Source organism: Sturnira hondurensis, unplaced genomic scaffold (assembly GCF_014824575.4).
Source record: "Sturnira hondurensis isolate 20B ecotype Veracruz unplaced genomic scaffold, ASM1482457v3 Scaffold0004386, whole genome shotgun sequence".
Taxonomy (NCBI): Eukaryota; Metazoa; Chordata; class Mammalia; order Chiroptera; family Phyllostomidae; genus Sturnira; species Sturnira hondurensis.
Window position 1 is genome coordinate 188,420 of NW_028077017.1, and position 21,919 is coordinate 210,338.

At 39.5% G+C, this 21,919-nt stretch overlaps 1 protein-coding gene and 1 non-coding gene across 2 annotated transcripts; both read right to left on the reverse strand.

Annotated features, from left to right (window-relative positions):
• Positions 1 to 547: 547 nt before the first annotated feature.
• LOC118986632 (zinc finger protein 723-like) lies at positions 548 to 20,261 on the reverse strand. Its single transcript, XM_037045601.1, has 5 exons — positions 20,179 to 20,261; positions 17,487 to 17,613; positions 15,056 to 15,151; positions 5,114 to 5,187; positions 548 to 4,168 (listed from the first exon to the last, which is right to left on the reverse strand). The coding sequence occupies exons 1-5, from the start codon at positions 20,191 to 20,193 to the stop codon at positions 2,729 to 2,731; spliced, it is 1,752 nt and encodes a 583-aa protein (XP_036901496.1). The 5' UTR covers positions 20,194 to 20,261; the 3' UTR covers positions 548 to 2,728.
• Positions 18,284 to 18,406, reverse strand: LOC118986646 (U6atac minor spliceosomal RNA). The gene has a single exon (XR_005066422.1). It is a non-coding gene; the product is annotated as a U6atac minor spliceosomal RNA (small nuclear RNA).
• Positions 20,262 to 21,919: the final 1,658 nt, after the last annotated feature.

A 21,919-nucleotide genomic window follows, 5' to 3' on the forward strand; every position in this document is an offset into this window, starting at 1 on the left:
CACACAAATATAAACCAATTCAATCCACTGAGCACAGCAGCGAGGGGTACATGAATTTTATTCCAACAAAAGTTATTACAAAATTAAAAAATTCTTAATATTTTTCTTTTCAGAAAATTATTGATTTTACAGAGGAAGGCATACAGAAACATCCATTTGTTATTCCACTTATTTGTGCATTCACTGATGTTTCTTGTATGTGCTCTAACCAGGGATCAAACCTGCAATCCTCCTCAATCAGGACAATGGTTTAACAAACTATCTGGCTGGGGCTTAATGTTTCTCTTTCTTATGCAAAAATATGCCCTCGTGGTGACTTGCAACAAAGTTCAGAGTCAACCATACAGTATCTCCAGTCATATTTTGTTTGTATACTGTGGTTTACAATGTCCTCAGTCTTCTATGGAAAAGTAGATGACTGAAACCCACCTAATTTATAAGAGTTCACAGACCTTTAAGATTTTCATCTTCTATGAATTCTCATGTGTCAAATAAGTTATTAATGTGCAAAGAAGTTTTAAACATTCTTTTCATTCATATTTTTTCGCTCTAGAATGAATTCTGATGTTGAGTAAGGTCTGAGTACTTGTTAAAGCTTTTCCACATTTTTTATCTTTTTGGCTTTTCTCCAGTATGAATAGGATGTCAAGTAGATACGAATGAGGATTCAGGACTTCGAGTTTGATACATCTGTAGCACTTGTCTTCAAAATAAACTCTCTGACATTGAATGAGGCTTGACCAATGGCGAAAGTTATTTTTAAATTGTTCATATTTTTATTGTGTACCTTTAAAGGACATATGAATTCTCCGATATAGAGTAAGTTTTGAATCACGGTTAAAACCTTATCCAAATTCTCTGTATTTGTATGGTTTTTCTTCAGTGACTTCTCTCATGTAAGAGATCCATGATAATTAAAACTTTTGTCACCTACACTACATTTGTAAGATTTTACTCCAATAGGAATACCCTAATTTCAAGTAACTTTTGAGAAATTAAAGTCACTGCACACAGTCATCCATAACTATACAGCTTTCCTCTAGTATATCACTTATGGTTACTAGAACTTGAGGACAGGATATAAGCTTTGCCAAATTATCTATTTATATGTCTTCCTAAATAGTATAAATCCTGTGATGGTGCTTACTGATCTAAAGGATTTGTTACATTCTCTATACTTGCAAAAGTTCACCCTGGTATGAATTCATCTATCACATAGAGTAAGACATGAATGTCATTTTAAAGCTTTGCCTCATGTTTTACATTTGTAAGGCTTCTCTCCACTGTGATTTGTCTCATCTCATGTGGGATAGCCAACAGTAATGAAAAAATTTGCCACATTTTCCATTCTTTTTTTGTGAATGTTTTATCTGACATTTAGTAATGTACACATTCCAATAAAAATGCTTTCCCATACTTTTTACATCTCCAAGTGTACAGGGTGCAGCCAGGTGGGGGGCCCCAAATAGGCATTTATAACAGATGTAACTGGGAAGCAGCTCCCCTTGGTTGCAGTGCCTGTGTGAGAGCTTGGAGTAAGAGGGGACCATGGAACTTTGGTTTTGGGACTCCGTTTGCCACACAGTTTAGGAAGCTAGAAAGCAAGATGTAGCAGTGACGCAGAGCTCTCCTTAGCAGTTTGGAAGAATGCAGGAGGCATGCTATGGGAAGAAAAGGGCTAAAAGGACTCGTGCTGGTGGACCATGAGAAGGTGCCACATGGTTTTGGATTAACTGGAGATCCTGGCAACACAGCTGATGGTGCTGGGAACCACGGGAGGCCTGCCAGCTGAGTACAGATTACTGAGAACAATCAGGGGCTACCAGAACCATTAACCTCTACTTCTTTTTCTGAGATATGGTACCCTGGACTGGGCAAAGGGGAAAGGAAGGATTGTGTATTTGTTGGTGTTTTAAGGGGCTTTGGGATTTTAACAAAGACAGTAAGTCATTACTTTAAGTCTATACAACTATTGAATAAATAATTCATTTCACCAATCTCTGACATTGAGAGCCATAACTCCTTGGCAGGGGGAAAGGTGAATATAAAACAAGGGGACCATGGGAGAAGGTGGGTCCATTCAGTAATAGTATTTTGCTTCCTTTCCCCACCATGGGTCTGTTTGGTAATGCAAGCTCTCTCCATGATGTTCTGATCAGTACGTTCTGAAAAGCAAGTAATGGCTTTGCCATATTATTTATATTTCTAACATTTACCTCTTTTGTAAATTCTGATATGTAGTAATTGAGTGGCAGATAATGGATTTCCCACATTGATAAAACTTCTTGAGAATGAATTACACAAAATCTAGTAAGAACCCACTGCAAAGAAAAGTCTTTACCACATTCCTTGTATCTGTAGGTCTCTTTGTGTATTTCTTGCATTCTACATATTCCCAAGGCTTCTCTCGTTTCGTGTTCTGTGATGCTGAGTGAGTTTTGAGTGTGTTAAAAACTTTACAATTATTACATTTGGAAAATTTTTGTCCAGTATAAACTTTCCAAAATCCAGTTAAGTTTAAACCCTGGTTAAAGGCCTTGCAACAGTTCTTACACATATAAGACTTTACACCAGTATGAATTTTCTAATCTTTAGGCTTCAGGGCTGGCAAAATGATTTACATATTTTCTACATGAATAAGGGTTTTCTACATCATGACTTCTTTATGTTCACTAACAGTGGTGGACTACCTAAAGGATTTGCCACATTCTCTTCATTTATAAGACTTCTACAAGGTATGAATTTTCTGATGTTGAATAAGGGTTGAGGACACCCTAAAAGCTTTACCACATTCTCCACATTCATGAGGCTTCTCTCCAGTATGAATTCTTTGATGTTTAGTAAGGGTTGAGGATACCCTAAAAGTTTTACCACATTCTTTACATTCGTGAGGCTTCTCTCCAGTATGAATTCTTTGATGTTTGGTAAGGGTTGAGGACACCCTAAAAGTTTTACCACATTCTCTACATTCATGAGGCTTCTCTCCAGTATGAATTCTCTGATGATTACTAAGTGTTGAGGACTCTGTAAAGGCTTTACCACATTCTCTACATTTATAAGGCTTCTCTCCAGTATGAATTCTCTGATGTTTAGTAAGGATTGAGGACTCCGTAAAGGCTTTACCACATTCTCTACATTTATAAGGCTTCTCTCCAGTATGAACTTTCTGATGGTGAATAAACGCTGAGGGCTGCCGAAAGGATTTATCGCATTCTTTACATTTATATGGCTTCTCTCCAGTATGAATTCTGTGATGACATTTAAGTTTTGAGGACTGGTTAAAAGCTTTACCACACACTGTACATTGATAAAGCTTCTCACCAGTATGAACTCTCTCATGTCGTGTAAGGTTTGACAACCACACAAAGGCTTTACCACATTCTCTACACTTATATGGCCTCTCTCCCGTATGAATTTTCTCATGCCGTTTAAGGTATGAGGACTTGCTAAAGACTTTACCACACTCCCTACATTTATAAGGCTTTTCACCAGTATGAGTTTTCTGATGTTGAATAAGACCTGAGGACTGGCTAAAGGCTTTACCACATTCTCTACATTGATAAGGCTTTTCCCCTGTATGAATTCTCTCATGCCGAGTAAGGTATGACAACTTGCTAAAGGCTTTACCACATTCTCTGCACTGGTAACGCCTCTCCCCAATATGAATTCTTTTCTCATGTGAAGTACAACATGACTGCCCTTTAAAGACTTTACCACATACTTTACATCTGGAGAACTTATTTCCAGTATGAATTTTCTGATGGACAGTAAGACATGAAGTTCGACTGAATGTTTTTCCACATTCTTTATATTCAGAATGGTTTTCTCCCGTCTGGCATTTCTTAAGTCTATTTCGATTGAGTATATGACTGAAGACTTTGCTACACGGTACACATTTGTAAGTGACTTCGCTAGTACCAATATTCCCTTGTTTAATGTGACTGCAGGACTGCTTCAAGGACTGGACACATTCACCTTGTTTGTTTGTTTTCTCCACAATAGGAATAACCTCATGTGTACTGTAACTTGACATTTTCTCAAAGAGTTTCTGGCCTTTATAATGGTTGTCTGGGAGCTGAAGATACTGATGTTTGTAAGGATTAAATCCATGGTCAAAATTTTTCCAATGTTCATTACTTTGATAACTTCTGCCTTCATTACATGTACTCTGGTAATTAATAAAGATAGAAAGGCCATTAATAACAGCTTTAATTTCATTACATATGTACACTTATTCCCAAATAAGTATTCTGTGGTATCTACTAAACAATGTTGGTTGTAAGTATTAAAAAATGTGCCCAGTCTATGGCCACACCACCCTGAACGCGCCTGATCTCGTCTGATCTCAGAAGCTAAGCAGGGTCGGGCCTGGTTACTACTTGGATGGGAAAAAATGTGCCCAGCCATGCAAGGTATGACTAGTCAGTTGAGCTCTTTCACAAAGTGAAAGTTTTCCAGTTCTAGTCCCAAATGGGGAGCTAGCCTGGATTATAGGATCCATCTACTGAAAGGGTGTGTACAAATGGCAACCATTGAGGTTTCCCTCACAAAACAATGTTTGGCTTTCTCTTTCTCCCTCCCTTCCCCTCTCTCTAAATATGAATCAGATTTTTCAAAATATCACTCCCAAGTATACATGATACATACTTAAATATGAAAACAATCCTTATTTCTTAACAAAGAATAATCATTCTTAAAAAAAAAGACTGTGAACCTGATCATATTTAAATTGTCCATGTACATTATGTATCACTAAATTTTAGAAAGCACTGACTGAAAATTTCATCTAAATCTACAATTTAATCAATTCTGATGATTATTCACACCATGGATTATGTGAGTTCCTAAATGTCCTGACTGCCTTTGCAAGAATATACACACACAGGAAATGGTTTCTAGTCTTCACATTTAGACATTTATCTGCATTGTCACTGACTGAAAGTAGGATATTTCCCTAATGTGTACTATTTTTAAGCTGTAGAGGTAACAAGAATTTTCTCAAGGAATAATTGTCCTACACTAGTTAAGTTCCTTTTATCATCCCTTTTTCTCCTCACACACTTTCTTATCAGGCTATCATTACATTATCACAGGCACACCTTCCATAACTTACCAGCATTACTTCAGAGAATAAATCTTCCATCCCTGGCTTTCTCAACAAGCCCTGGTTGTCTTCAGATGACACAGCTGAAAGATACAAAATAAAGTTTCACAGCTTTGACACTCTGTGGAGCATATAATGAACTTACCAGCAAGTTTTGACTGCATTCCATTTTTGAGTACCCCTAAAGAAAGTTAAAGCAAGAAAAGGTATAATGAGAAAAAAGTTACATCAAAGAGTTCATATTCAAGAAAAAAACAATTAACGAAAAATTCAGTTTTCTTTCCTTGGTTGCTTGAAGACTGGTCACCATCATAAATGACATAGTAATTCATGTGTGAATACAAAAATGTGTAGTATTTAAATTAATGAAGTAAATATGTTTACTTTTATAAAGAAACTGGTCTTTGTACCTTGATTTTGTGCCTGCTGATCACACTGTGGCCTAGATCCCTATGATTACAGAGAAAGGCATGTAAAAAAGAGTAAGAATTGCCTGTTTCATTAAGGATGTAGCATGTCTTGATACAATTTCTTCTCCTTCCAGGGATATGGAACTGCTGATGAATTACTTCTTAGCTGAAATGTTTAGACTTGGAGCTCCGTTCTCTATTCTTTTCACTGATTTCCTGGCCCCTCTATGTCTCAGGGTAATGACTCTTGTGGTTTATGTTGCCTTTCAGCATAATATATTAGATTGAAACTGAATTCTGACTCTTGACAGATTGCACCAGAAAACCAAGAAACCACACCAGAGCTACAGGTACTATTTTCAATTATGAAACGTCATAGTTATATGGTCTATTTTGTGAAATAGTACTTGGTCATGGGATACTTGTTCCTCCTCAATTAATTAAAAAAAAAAAAAAAAACACTACAAAGGTGTAGGACCAGCCCAGATGTCAGCTTTGTGTTGGGATTCACAACCCATTTAGGAGGTGGCAAGACAATTGGCTTTGTCTTGATTTATGATCCAATAAATTACACACAAAAAATATCCCAAACATACACTTGTACAAAATAGCCTGTATGAGAAGAGGAAAACAGAGATAGGTACACAAGAACAGTACAGAAAAAGTCAGGGGGACTACCAAGGCCAATATTGGTCCTACTATAAAAAAAAGAAAAAAAAGAGGAAAGATTCTTTAGTGACTTTATCGGTGGAAACTACGCAGATTTTTCACAAGAGGATTAATAAACTAAACTTTAAAAAAATGTATCCCATAATCATACACTGGAATGATAAAAGTGTAAGCCATCAATAGTACCCCAGATAATCTAAACATTTAAAACAATACCTATCAAAATCCCAATGACACTTTTCACAGAAATAGAATAGTTCGTACTAAAACAAAGATGGGGGTTGACTGGCTTGAGCATCATTACCGAAAAAAGGTGGCCGATTCAATTCCAAGTGAGAGCAGATGCCTGGGTTGCAAGTCATCTCCCTTGGGAAGCAGGACAGTTGCAACCAAGTGATGTGTCTCTCCCATATCAATGTTTCTCTTCTTTTTTTCCTCCCTCAATCCCCTCCATAAAACTACATAAATAAAATACTTTTAAAAACATATTTCAAAGCTTCTTTTATCAATAAGGTATATAAAAACCATTAAGGCAGATGTAAATAATTAAGCACAGTGAATGAAAAAGCCTACATACAACTTCTCCTGTATAAGCTCACAGGAGCTTCAACAAGGAGGCGAAACACAACCAAATAAGAAAAGCATATTCACATAATCAAAGACTGCTGAAAAAACTGGTGGTCCATGTGTAAAATAACGAGTAAAATTGGACCCCTACATGAAATAACATACAAAAAGTGAGTAAGAATGGAGGAAAAATTTAACATAAAACCAGTAACTATTAATCTACTAAATGAAAAGGTATAAAAAAGATTTTGACCTATTTGTTTCACTATAACACGAAAAGAAAAGGCAAACAAAGCAAACAGAGACAAATGGGATTATACCAAATAGAAAAACTTCTGCACATTAAGGCTAATCATCAGTGGGTGAAAAACACAACTTGTGGAATGGAAGAAAATTAGTGCAAAGCATATATTTTCTAAATCTTTAGCACTCTGAATATATATAGTTATCTTTAAAACACACCATGATAAAAAAAAATTAATGCAATTTTAGAAATGACCCAAGACATATGGTTAACTAATCTATAAGAAAAAAGTTAGGGACACACAATGAAGAAGATACTTTCTTAAGTTGTGCAAGAGAGGCTGGTCTGATATAGTGGGTTTTCAGAACTCAATTCAAGTTAGTGTCAATAAGTTGTAAAAGAGAAACTGAACTAAAACACACAAAATAACATAACTAGACCACTTTCTTATGTCAGGTACCAAAATAAACTCAAAATGGATTAAAAACCAGAATGGAAGACCCGGAACTATGAAAACACTGCAATAAAGGAGAGTCAATGATATCTGCTGTAGATCTTACCAATGGGTTTTTGTACATATGTAGGTATATATGTACATATATCAATCAAGAAAAATAAACAAATGACACTACAACACTGTAAGATTTTACACAGCAAAGCAAACCACCAACAAAACAAAGAAACAAATAACCAATCTACCAAAGAGGGAAAGTTATTCACCAATGATGCTAAAATATAGAAAGAACTTACACAACATCGAAAAAATCAAACAATCTGATTAAAAAATGGTACATGTCCTGAATAGATTTTTCTTCAAACAGGACAGAAAGATGGTCAATACACATATGAAAAGATGTTCAACATCACTCATCATCAGACAAATGCAACTTGGACCCACAATGAAATACCATCACACATGTAACAGGATGCCAATTGCTAATGAATCAACAAATAAGCATCAGCAATGATACAAAGAAATGAGAACTCTCACGCAGCCACCACACAAAACAAGATGAAAGTTCCTCAGAGGCTGACAAACAAGTACCACAGGACACAGCAATTCCATTTCTGGGGAGTTACCTGAAGAATATGAGAATACAAATTCAAAGCAGTATACGCACACTCATATCAACTGCAGCATTCTTTACAACAGTGAAGATATACAACTGAAAAAAATCACCGGTGCTATACTGGTGGTGTACAATTTGGTAGAAATTTAAAATGTTATTTTAGTTGACATGTGTGATTACCTCATCATATCCCCCTGTAGGATGTTACTCTATATGCTTATATTGTATATTCAAAAAGTACAACTGAAGCCCTGGGTGGTGTAGCTCAGTGGACTGAGCGCAGGCCTGCGAACCAAACAACTGTGGTTCGATTCCCAGTCAGGGCACATGCCTGAGTTGCAAGCCAGTTCCCAGAAGGGGACCCACGAGAGGCAGCCATACAATGATATTTCTCTCCCTCTCTCCTTCCCTTCCCATCTAAAGATAAATGAATCTTTTAAAAAATACAACTGCAAACATAATCTGCAAGTTATTGAATATAAAGCAATTTTCATGGTATACACATTTCTTCCTTTTTTTAAAAGCATATATATACTTATTTTGAGAGAGGAGAAGGTAAGGGTAAGGAGAAAGGGGAGAGAGGGAGAGAAACATCAATGCATGGCTGCCCCCCACACTCACCCTACTGGGGGCCCAGCCCCCAACCCAGGCATGTGCTCTTACTGGTAATCAAACCAGCGACCCTTGTGTTCACAGGCCAATGCGCAATCCACTGAGCCACACTAACCAGGGATACATCACACTTTCTCAAGACATATTATTAACCATATTGCTTTTCATTCTGCATTATTTTTAATATACATTTTTTGATTATGCTATTACAGTTGTCCCATTTCCCCCCTTCATTCCTCTCCATCCTACATACACCCTTCCACCCACATTCCCCCCCTTTAGTTCATGTCCACATGTCCTAAGTTCTTTAGCTTCTACATTTCTCACACTATTCTTGTCCTCCCCATTTATTTTCTACCTACTGCCTATCCTACTTATTCTCTGTAACTTTTCCCCCTCTCTGCTTCTCCCACTCCCCTGTTGCTAACCTCCATGTGATCTCCTTTTCCGTGGTTCTCTTCCTGTCTACTTGCTTAGTTCACTTTTGTTTTAGATGTGATTGTTAATAACTGTGGGTTTGCTGTCTCTTGACTCTTCATGTTTTTTATCTTTTTCTTAGGTAAGTACCTTTAACATTTCATATAATAAAGGCTTAGTGATGATGAACTCCTTTAACTTGACCTTATCTGAGAAGGACCTTATCTGTCCTCCCATTCTAAATAAAAGCTTTGCTGGATAAAGCAATCTTGGATCTAGGTCCTTGCCTTTCATGACTTGGAATACTTTCCAGCCCCTTCTTGCCTGTAAGGTCTCTTTTGAGAAATCAGCTGACAGTCTGATGGGAACCCTTTGTAGGTGACTGTCCCCTTATCTCTTGCTGCTTCTAGGATTCTCTCCTTCATTTTAATCTTGGCTAATGTAATTATGATGTGCTGTTGCCACGTCCTCTTCCAACCATGTTGTCTGACAAGGTCTGGACATGGAAAGAAGGAATTCAAGGAATCCATCTTCCTGGAAGAGAACGTGACATACAAAGCGGGGCAGTAATTTTGGGGGTGGATTGCTCTTGGTAACTTCCTTGCTGATGTTATTCATGGTCTTATTTTGTACTCTGATTCCCATAAGAACAGGCCATGAGGAGAAAGAGGCTCAAAGTGAGTCAATGATTAACTCTGAAGAAAATTCTGGAGGGACAACTAGTTCTCCCCAGACTACTGAATCATGCCCAAAATTGTTTAAACAAGGTGTTTATAAACCTGAGCAAGAAATTATCCCCTGTTCCCATAAAAGAACTCATGAATCAGTTACAACAGGCTCAATTATTGGCAGACTCTCCCATGCCTGTTCCTTACCGAGAGATACAAAGGGTCTTCCATAAAAACAAGAAAAAACTATATATACCCCTACCCACAGCCGAGGGATACCCCTGGGTAGCATATTGGATTAAGAGCAAATTATAGTATGCCCCAAGAGGAGCTAATAGTCTCCAGAGGGTTCCAGATCCCCCATTGCCTTATACAGAAGCATAGAATGAGGATGGCATTAGAATGGTCAATAAGGATGGAGTCCAAGTGCCTTATAATAGTCTAAATTTCATGGAAAGGTTAGCTTGAAGCAGACCTCCCTGGTGTTTATTAACTAAGGAACAAAAAGGGTTACTAGTCCGCCAGCTTGTCAAAGGATTTTGCCCACATTTCTCCCTATCATGCAGCAGCTACAAACAAGAACTCTGAACTATCCAAACAGAAATAGAATAAGACATGAGAAAGTCAAGAGTGGCCTGTACCCTACAAAATCTAATAAAACTGTCTATCACCTTTTAGGTCAAAAGGTTTACTGTGGCTAGACTTCCTATCTCTCCTTACATGTTTGTTTTGGTGATCAAAAGGTGGTGGGATTGTTAGACACCTGTATTTCAGGTTCATTGATTCCCATAATTCCAATGAAGTTGTACAAAATAATTTCTTGACCAGAGAACAAAATCCCCTGTAATGAAATAGTCCCTGAATGTCTAAAAGTTGTTGGAGTAACAGTCCCTCCTTTACCTTGAATAGGAACATATATAAATTAGAATTAGACAGGCAAAGAAATAAGAGAAGCTGGTTAGCTATTACAAACTAAGTACGTAGAAACAATTACCAGGGAGTCAGAGTCCATAGTACATAGAGAAACATTTTCGACAAAAAAGAGAGATAGCTAAGTTAGACATCACAAAAGCCTTATAATAAATTTCCTATTACCTCTACTCAATCTAGCCTATCCTTTTGCCCCATGACAAATTCTGAGAACTTTAATACACAATAAGACATTCAAATTCTGTACATACAGCTATTTCTAATTGTCTGATTCCAGGTAGAAAATTTCCAGCTTCGCCTAACCGCAAATGTTAATCACTACCAAAAATGAAAATATAAAAACCTGCTTGTACTTGCAATAAACGGAACAGAGCTTCACCATCCTCTGAGTCATCTTGTGGTCTGCCTCCCATCGCAGAGGCCTTACCCACCTTTCAGGAATCCCTGGACCCAGCTGCGGCCGGACCGCAGCATGCTTTGGAGTATTCCTTCTTGGGTCCATCTTCTTTGGGATTCTCTGAGCTTCCTGGAATTCCTGGAAGTCTATTTCCTTTGCCAGATTGGGGAAATTCTCCTTTATTATTTGTTCAAATACATTTTCCACTTGTCGCTCTTCCTCTTCCCCATTCTGATACCACTATGATTCGGATGTTGGAACGTTTAAAGATGTCCTGGAGGTTCCTAAGCCTCTCCTCATGTTTTTGAATTCTTGTTTCTTCATTCTTTTCTGTTTGGATGTTTCTTTCTTCCTTCTGGTCCATTCCATTGCTTTGAGTCCCAGTTTTCTTCCCGTCACTATTGGTTCCCTGTGCATTTTCCTTCACTTCACTTAGTGTAGCCTTCATTTTTTCATCTAATATGCCACCAAAATCAACCAGTTCTGTGAGCATCCTGACCACCAGTGCTTTGAAATGTGCATCTGATAAGTTGGCTATCTCTTGGTCGCTTATAAGTATTCACTCTGGGGCTTAGATCTGTTCTTCCAGTTGAGCCTTTTTTTTTTTTTTTTTGGTCTGGTCGCGCCTGTTATGTAGTGAGGGGCAGAGCTTTAGGTGTGCAACATGGATTGTGATGGTGTATGAGGGTGGGGTCTGAGAGTGAACAATGGTCCTTGGTCTCCTCTCTCTCGGATTTCACTCCCTTGTCCCGCTTCCCACAAGCAAATTGGGCCCTTCTGGTGCTGTTTCCTTAGTGGGTGGCCTTGTGTGAGGACCCTGTGAGTCTCTCCAATGAACTCTTCTGTGAGGCTGGGAGTCTGTCCCAGCACCTCAACCCCCACAAGTGTTTTAAATCGGTGCTCTTAGGTATTATTTCCCAGTACTGGGCCCTGGGTTGCACGGTCTTTCCTGTTCCCCATTTTCGCCTGGTTTATCTGTGAAAATGTATAACCTCAAACAGCCAGCCACCTTGTGCACCTCACTGGTCTACTCATGGCTCCCAGCACCTGGGGTCTGCTAGCTACTGCCTGCCTGCCTGGGGTCTGCCAACCGCCTCCTGCTCGCCCGGGTCCACCAGTCACCACTTTTTCCTGTTCCCTCTTTGCCGGCCTCCAACTCTGACCCTCTTATCGATCCGAATGAATGGCTGTTGGACTTCTCTACACTTCAGTTTTGTCAGTTCTGGTTGTGTTTTTGTTTCTAAATGTTTGTTGTCCTTAATTTTAGTTGTGTAAGGAGGCACAGTGAATCTACCTATGCTTCCATCTTCGCCGGCAGTCCTCATTCTGTATTATTAACATTTAAACTCCCATGTCTTAACTAAAACACTTAGGAAAAAAATATATGATACCCATGATGAGACAAAAAAAGACAATCCACAAGCTAAGAAAAAAATATTTGATAAAGATGACATACACAGGATTACATATAACATACAAAGATGTTTTTAAACTCAACAGTAACAAGAAAACAAACCAGACTAAAAATGCTCAAACACCTTAAAAGAAAGCACACTCAAAAAGATACATAGAGAAAAAAATGAGTATCTGAAAAGAATCTCCACATATTAAGTCAGAAAGGAAATACACATGAAAAGTAAACAAGCTGTCCTGGCTGGTGTAGCTCAGTGGATTGAGCTCGGGCCTGCGAACCACATGATCGCGGTTCAATTCCCAGTCAGGGCACATGCCTGGGTTGCAGGCCACTTCCCAGCAGGGGACTTATGAGAGGCAACCATACATTGATATTTCTCTCCTTCTCTCCTTCCTTTCCCCTCTAAAGATAAATAAATAAATCTTTAAAAAAACAAACCTGAGTATATACCTTCCCTTTCATTAAGTGTAAGAAATAATTGGTAATGACATTTAGAACTAGGTATGGTATGCTTTCCGTGGAATTTAATAAAATTAAAATAAGAATAGGTAAAATTTTAACTTTAAAAAAAAGGTAAAGAAGCTATGCTGACAACAGCAAATGTTGCTATGAATGAGGAGCAACTGGAACTTTCATTCACTGCTGGTGAAAATGTAAAATCGTACAGTCCCAGGGAAGACAGTTTGGAGGTTCCAGGAAAACTAGACAAACAGTTATTATATGATCCAGTATTCGGGCTCCTTAGAATTTTACCAAAGAACATGAACTTTGGTTAATAAAAATGGACTAATGTAACTTCATAAATATCATGAATGTACTACTCAGGTGGGGGGCACTGAGAAAGGGTGGGGTTATGCATGTGTGAGTTCTTATTAATTTCTACACAATTTTGCTGCAAAGCCAAAACTGCTCTTTGAAAGTCATTCACAGACCTTCTTCTCTGATGTATGTTTACTCAACTCTCTGAGTCTTTCCTATGGTTCTTTAGGCACATCCAAGAAACATGTGTTTGCATTCTCTACTAAAACACACACATACACAAGCACTGTGTGTGTGTATGCATATATATATATGCATATACATATCAATTGAAAATTAAGATGACCAGTATAAAAAAAAAACAACCAGAAACAATTAAGTGTTTTCCAAAAATGTGGAGAAAATGGACCTTGTACATGACTGAATGAAAGATAAATTGGTACCAACAGTATCCATAACAACTGGGATATCAAAAAATCAAAAACAGAGTTGATCTCTAACTGCACACTTCTGCTTCTGGGTAGTTATTTCTACAAAAGAATTCATAGGAGCACTTGCTAGAGAAACTGCTACACCTGTGTTGACCACAGTACAATTCACAAAAGGTATAATAGGTGGACACAATCCCGATGTCTATGGATAAATAAATACCCTCCAAAAATGTAGTATATACACACAAAGGAGTTGTATTGTCAGGAAATTGAAGAAGATCTTAACACCACATGACATTTTTGAGAACATTTTTTAAATGAAGCACACGAGACAAGAGACAGATACTATAAGGCGCATTGAGGTAAGTATTCTAATAGGGGCCACCTCACAGTAAAAGAACAAAGGTAATTACCTGAGACTTGGTTTTAAGACAAATGAGGAAATGGTTGTTCAATATACACTGAGACATTTCTGTCAGGTGGAACTTGCAGGAGGTCACATGGACAACAAACATAGAGAGTATACTTAACGTGAATGGACTGTACAGTTATAAATGGTTAGCACGCTAGATGTGGGGAGGTGCTTCTGGCAAACATGAAGGCACAGGTAAACATCTCTGCTTCCTCACATAAGCAAAAGAAGGATAATAACCAATATACAACCAAAAAACAAGAAAAACTACCAGAAAATCAAACGATACAAAAGCCTGGCAACAAATGAGTTAAAGAAGAAGCATGAATCTGAACTGATAGGAGGAGAGGAGATAGACAGCCAGGGCTAACAGGACTTGAGCTAAGATTTCATACTAAGCAAAAGGACATTTTAAAGTGAAACAAAAAGGTAGATTGTTCCATTTGAAATGGTGAATCTTACTGTGATGAAATCACTGAGTCTGTCTAAAATTGGTAGGCTCTTATTTGAAGCCTCCATAGTATTAGATTTTATAAACCAGAACTCATGACACCTGTCCCCAGGGTTCTTGGGATTTCTGCACCAAATTCCAGGATCTCAACCTTTCCGTTTCTAATCACTTTCCATGAGAAAAACGCAAATGTTAAAAAGATAAAACCTTAACATACATTTAACAGCAAAGTACACAGATATTCATAAGTCCCCAAAGGAATGCAACACAATCCAGAACACAGTAGATCTCGCAATTGAAGGAAAAGACTTCGGCCCCAAGTGCTAACAGGTTGAGAGAGGTCACCTGACATGTTGGACACAAACTGGCCCTCTACAACAGCAGCAGAAACAAACCTGAAATTCTCAAAATCCCGTCCACTGACCACACTTAAAGGTCTGGCTTCCACCATGACCTTTGGGCCTCTCACCTGTGTCACCTGCTTCCCCATCCCCACCTACCTGGGGGGGCAGATACTGTCTTTTCCCTGTTCACAATCCAGCACTCCTTCATTTGCTCCAAAAAGGTGACCAGAACTGGCTTAGAGACAAAAAGACCTGTTTATACGAAAAAGAATCATTAAGAATTAGTTTTTTTAAATGTTTTATTGATTATGCTACTACAGTTGTCCCATTTCCCCCCTTCATTCCCCTCCACCCTGCACACTCTCCCCACCATCCACCTTTAGTTTATGTGCATGTGTCACAAGTTCTTTATATTATATATTTCCCACACTATTCTTGCCCTCCCCATCTATTTTCTACCTACCATCTATGCTACTCATTCTCTGTACCTTCTCCCGGCTTCTTCTCCTCCCACTCACCTGTTGGTAACTCTCCATGTGATCTCTATTTCTATGGTTCCGCTCCTGATCTAGCTGTCCTCTAAGTTTGCTTTTGTATTTCTTTTAGGTGTGGTTGTTAATAACTCTGAATTTGCTGTCCTTTCACTGTTCATATATTTTATCTTCTTTTTCCTAGATGAGTCCCTTTAATATTTTATATAACAAGGGCTTGGTGATGATGAACTCCTTGAATATGACCTTATCTGAGAAGCACTTTATCTGCCCTTCCATTCTAAATGAAACCTTTGCTGGATAGAGCAATCTTGGCTGTAGGTCTTTGAATTTCATGACTTAGAATACTTCTTTCCAGCCCCTTCTTGCCTGTATGGTCTCTTTGAGAAGTCATCTGACACTCTGATGGGAGCTCCTTTGTAGGTGACTGTCCCCTTATCTCTTGCTGCTTCTAGAATTCTCTCCTTATTTTTAATCTTGCCTAATGTAATTATGATGTGCCTTGATGTGTTCCTCCTTGGGTCCAACTTCTTTGGGACTCTCTGAGCTTCCTGGATTTCCTGGAAGTCTATTTCCTTTGCCAGACTGGGGAAGTTCTCCTTTATTATTTGTTCAAATAAGTTTTCCACTCGTGGCTGTGTCTTCCCCCCTTCTGGTACCCATATAATTTGGATGTTGGAACGTTTAAAGATGTCCTGGAGGTTCCTAAGCCTGTCCTCATTTTGTTGAATTCTTGTTTCTTCATTCTTTTCTGTTTGGTCGTTTTTTTCTTCCTTCTTGTCTACTCCCTTGATTTGAGTCCCAGTTTCCTTTCCATCACTAGTGGTTTCCTGTGCATCTCCCTTCATTTCAATTAGTTTAGCCTTCATTTGTTCCTCTAATCTGTGACTAAAATCAACCCATCCTGTGAGCATCCTGATCACCACTATTTTGAACTTTGCATCTGATAGACTGGCTATCTCTTGGTCACTTAGAAGTATCAGCTCTGGGTCTTTGAGTTGTTCTTGAGCCATAATGTTTTGTTCTGTTCCCGCCTGTTACGTATGAGGGGAGGAGCCTTAGATGTACATCAGGGCTGGTCGACCCACTTGCTGGGTTGTTACGCTGTATGTGGGAGAGGGGTAATGGTGCTTGTTCCACACTCTCTCTCGAACCTCGGTCCACTCTGCTGCTTCCTAGAAGCAAACTGGGCTCCCTGGTGCCGGCTCCAAGGTGTGTGGGCCTGTGCACCCTCCAGGACCCTGTGGGGTCTCACCAATAAACTCTCTGTGAGCCTTATAGCTTCTCCCAGCACCTCGACCCCAAAAGTTTTTCCAACTGGTGCTTTTAGGCTTTAATTCCCGTCCCTGGGGCCCTAGCCTGTGTGGTCTGTCTCACTGCTTGCTCTTTAGCCTGGTTTACTGCGAGCAAATGTGTGACTGTGGTCAGTCAGCTGCCTTGCGCCCTCACTGGGTCCACCCAGTGCCACCCCATACATGGAATATGCCAACAGCCACCTGCGCATCTGAGCTCCTGCGCTCCTGAGCACCTGGGTGGGTCCGCTGATCTTTCCTGCCAGACCGCGTTCCACAACTGACTCCACCCTTCTTACCAGTCTGGATGAATGGTTCATTGTTGTTGGACTTCCATACAGTTCAATTTTCTGTGTTTTGGTTGCGTTTTTGTTACTAAAACTTTGTTGTCTTTAAACTTGGTTGTGGGAGGAGGCACAATGTTTCCACCTATGTGTCTATCTTGGTCAAAAATCCTAAGAATCATTAGTTTTAAGTAAATGTTCCCATTTTCCATTCCACTTTCTTCCCAGGTAACTAAACAGGCAATATAAAATATTCTAGTAAGTGATTTTCCAACATGATGTTTTCAGTAGCAACTTAATTATTCTAGACCACATGTAAAGTGTTCAGACACTAAAAGGTTCTAATTCACATCATTTGCAAAGACTTTTCTTTCTATACTGGATAACCTCCTATTTCTCTACTTTGAGCAAGAATCTGAAGGGCTGCCATACAAAGCAGAAGTCCCCAAAAGATGTTAAACTAACAAAGGAAATGAAACCCTGAAGGTGGAGCTGGAGGTCTAAAGGAAGTCATCCTCACCCACAGAGACCAGGTTCCTGTAATTCTCCAGCATCACATCCACGTACAATTTCCGCTGACCTGGGTCCAGGCATTCCCACTCCTCCTGAGAGAAATCTACTAACACGTCCCTGAAAGTCAATGTTCCCTGAAACAGCAGAGTTCAAAATGTCATCCAACAAGCAAACACTGTTAGGAGAAGTGGTTTTGAGCCAAATGAGTACCCTGACTTCCTTACTAATATCATTTTGACTCAGATATATACTCTATTGTATTTTCAAACACTGAGAAATGACGTTGACTGTCACAAACACCAAACAAAGACTTTACTTTTTGGGAAAACAAACTTTAAAACAAAGGCATCAACACAGTCATATGTATGTGAGTGTTGTATTTGTATCATCTGGAATGAGCTGTGTACATTTCTCACCTATAAAAGTCATGGGGAATTGAAGCTGTAAGTTCTTATTCACACTTAATTCAGACAACAGACAACTGAAGATTTGTAAAAGTGCACATTCTGATACAGGAGTCTGGGATTGGGACTGTGTTTGTCGAGCTCACTTTTCACGAGCTCACTTTTTACTACTGACAGCAATGTCTCTGAACCATGTGCCATACTTCTGAAAAGCACACAAAGCAATACAGAATTGAAATATCTCTCTTTTATGTGGTCATAAGGCATTCCATTTTTAATTTTTTATTTAATTATTCTTCAAGTACAATTTTGTGTCTTTTACTCCCATCCCAACCCACCCCCGCCACTGCTCCCCAACTCCCTCCCATTTCCACACCCCTGAGTTTTTGTCCATGTGTCCAAAAAGTGCTCAGATGCCACAAAATAGGTGGCAATGCCTTAACCGTATGCATGTTGTTAGGCCCGAGGACCTCTTCCATCCTGGTCAAGGGGAGTGCAAACTTTCTCTCCTTTCATACAACACCAGACACAACTTTCAGCTGGAAATTTTTATAAAATTTAGAGTTTTCAAGAAATAAGAAACAACAGCCAAAATACTATTTGAAAACGTTGTATAAGTAATCTTAGAACAAAATTATTCATCCTATAAGAGTATTATGTGAAACATATAGTAAAGGGTAGAGCTAAATTTTCCCCCAAACTTGATGTACAATTTTTCAACAAACACAGGCAAATACATGTAAAGACACCTCATGACTATTCATTGGAGTTTTGTTAACTGAGAAGAATGCAAACATCTGAGGAGAGTAAGAAGCCTAAATAACTGAAATGTTAACATTTTATGCACACAAACTCACGTATATATGGAAACTAGGTACAACTGAAAAGTTATAGAAAACAGAATTTTCATGTCAATGAAATTAAAATTTGTGATCCTGTAAATAATATAAGTCTAATTGTGGATGATGTTCCTTCTGTTTTGTAAACACAATATGGAGAGGAACATACATAAAGTTAGAGCTATTATTTCTTTTTTTTTTTTTCTCCTAAAATTTTGTGTATCATTAGTGGAGAGCTATTACCTTACAAATTTAACTGAATTGAAAATACACTCATATTGATCTTCTAAACTTTATTGAAAATACAAAAACTAGCAGATAGGATATGTCTGTAACATGAGTGTGGAATATAATGAAAATTTACAAGAACAAGGCCTCGTTGAGTAAATCCTTCATGTTTGAAACCATCCATCTTCAGGAATTAAATGCAGGGCCTTCATTTACCAAAGCAAACAAACTAAAATGACAACAAAATTTGCAGATAAAATGTGATAATTTTATCACATTTCTCAATAATTCTCTGCTAGAACCTTCTCAGTGATAAAGGGAAACTTAACTCCATAGTTAAGACAGCACCTTAGTCAGGTGACTATCAGGTGGTCTAGAACAATGGATATGCTCTGAGGCATACGGAAGTACATGTCATCACTGCTATGACACTACTGGTAAAAATATGGAAATAAGAAAATCATTATGTGAAAATGATCATAAATAAACATCAATTTTTACAAATGCAAATTCACATGTACCTGTCCCATTATGTACCCTAATCAGTGCATTTAAGTACCAAGACTTCTGTACAAAAGTAGCGAACAAGGCTCTTCTACCTACTCTTCTTTGTCAGAACTTTCTGAGCTACCTTCACCAGTAAAATGTGTGTTTTCTTACCCCTGGTCTAAAGAGCTGATGCTGCAGCCACATGAACCTAAAGCCTACAGGTCTCTTCCCTACCAATACCTGAGCCTCTGAGACCATCCCAACAGGGATGTTGGACATGGGTGCCTTCCCATGTTGATCTGTCACAGAGGGGATGTGTTCAGTAGTTGAAGGTCATGAATTAAACAGAGAAATTCTGGACCTCAGAAAGCTAAAGATAATGAAGAGAAGACTATGGAACAAAAGATAAAAGTACCTAAAATGGAAAAAACAATAACCATGATTTGGTCAACGGATGCCTGCAAGTCCCTATTGGCAAAAGTTTTGCTCTAAAAAGTTTGCCTCAAAATCTGGATTTATTAACCGCCCACCTTTCCTTTACTACAAATTATCTTCAAAAAGTCATAAATGGAAGAAAAAAGTACTTAAACAGTTGACACTGAAAATAATTGAAAGAAAATATTAGAGAACAACCTCACTAAGCAAGAACATCAGAAATGGAGAAATAAACATTGCAAGATCCAAATCCACTTATGTGAGGAGGAAAAACACAGCCTCTGACCCTGGGCACACAGTTTACCTGAGAAGCGGCCATGTCATCCTGCTCAAGCTCTGGGTTGTTTTCTCAGGGGACGACGATGTGCTGAGGATTCAAGTGTGCACGTTGAGGATGTAGCTTCAAAGGTGTCCACACAGCCCCTTTATCCTCTTCCACCACACTCACAGGCAGAAGGACCTAGAAATGATGAAAAGGCCACTCTCTCCTGCCCTTTGTCGCAGCAGACTCATGAAAAATGAGCTCCAACATGGAGACCACACTGGGAGTTTCTTCTTTCTCCTTTCAGGTGCTCTTCCCTTCCACATACGTCCACAAACTCCTATAGCAATGAGAGCATGCACTGCTCTCCTGAACCCCAATACCAGCACAGCACCCTTTTTTTATCTTTCCGGAACAAAGCCTGCTCCTCACACTGACTCGGCGCCGTTTGCCTCTCTGCTCGCTCATCTCCACAACCTCTAACTGTCCCAGGTGCACGCGCTCGCCTAGCTCTTTCCCAACCGCTCGCTCGGTGCGCTCTGGTGTCCGTGGGGCAGGCGGATGTCTGTAGAGAGGGCTGAAGATCCCACACCGAGGGGCAATTAAGCCTCCGAGGGCCGAAAACGGCGAGTCGCACCAATTGTTTGCTCCACCCGCGTCGTCTCCTGAGACTTTAAAGGGCGCGCAGGGTGGGCCGGCTGCCCAGGGAACAGCTTTCGGCACCAAAGCCACGCGGTGGTCGCACTTTAACAACCAGAAGGTGGAGAACTCTCCCGCAGAACGGCCTCAGGGTTTCCGCGTAAACCGGCCCTCCACAGCCTCCTCAGAGAAACGCTCGGAGGCTCAGGGTTTCGGGGCGTCTCACCTGGATGTGGGATTCAGCGCTGCGGGAGGCGCAGCAGCGAATATTTCCAGGCCCACAGTGATAGTGAGGCTTCCCGCGTACAGGACAGCGGCCAGAGAGCCTCAGGTTTGAAACTGAAAGACCCGACCCGGAAGACTCCCAGGACCTTCACTGCTCCATAACCGCCGCCCGGTGAGAAACAAACTGCGCGTGCGCCACTTACATTCCTCCCAGACTGCTTCCGGGGAGGAGAGGAATTTCAGTTGTAGCCAGGTGAAGGCAACACCTGGAGAGGGGACTGGTGTTGGCTCAGGGTTAGGGCCTGCAGTCCTCTACCTAGCTCTCCTAAGTTATATTCTGTCCTTGATCATTGCGTTTGACTTTGGAACCATTTTGTATGATTACATGTCTTTACAAACAAAGCAGAAAAGTCTTTTAGGGAAGTCTCAAAAAAAATATAGCAAAATAACGTGCGTGTGACGAGGCACAAAAAATTAATGTGGAACTCAGAATGTTATTGCAGCCAATAAAAATGAAGAGAACATATCCATATATGTAATTTACCTCTACATCAAGAACAAATTTTAAGATTAATTTTTAGAGGGGAAGAGAGCGAAAACTGATGTGGGAGATACATACATGATCAGTTTCCTCTCTCGCACCCCCCCCCGCCCCCCCCGCTGGGGACCTGGCCCACAACACTGGCATGTGTCCTTACTGGGAATGGAAACTGACCTTTTGTTTCACAGGCTGGCAATCAATCCACTGAGTTATACCAGCCAGGGCTATCACAAAAAGTTTAAAATAGCACTTGTCAAGAAAGGATAGCAATTTAATAAAACTCCTATAAGCATAAAGGTTCTTTTATTTTCATTTTGTTTCCTTTGCTTTTATGTATATCCTTTTGAACTATCTGCCTGTGAAGGGATTAAGTTTGAA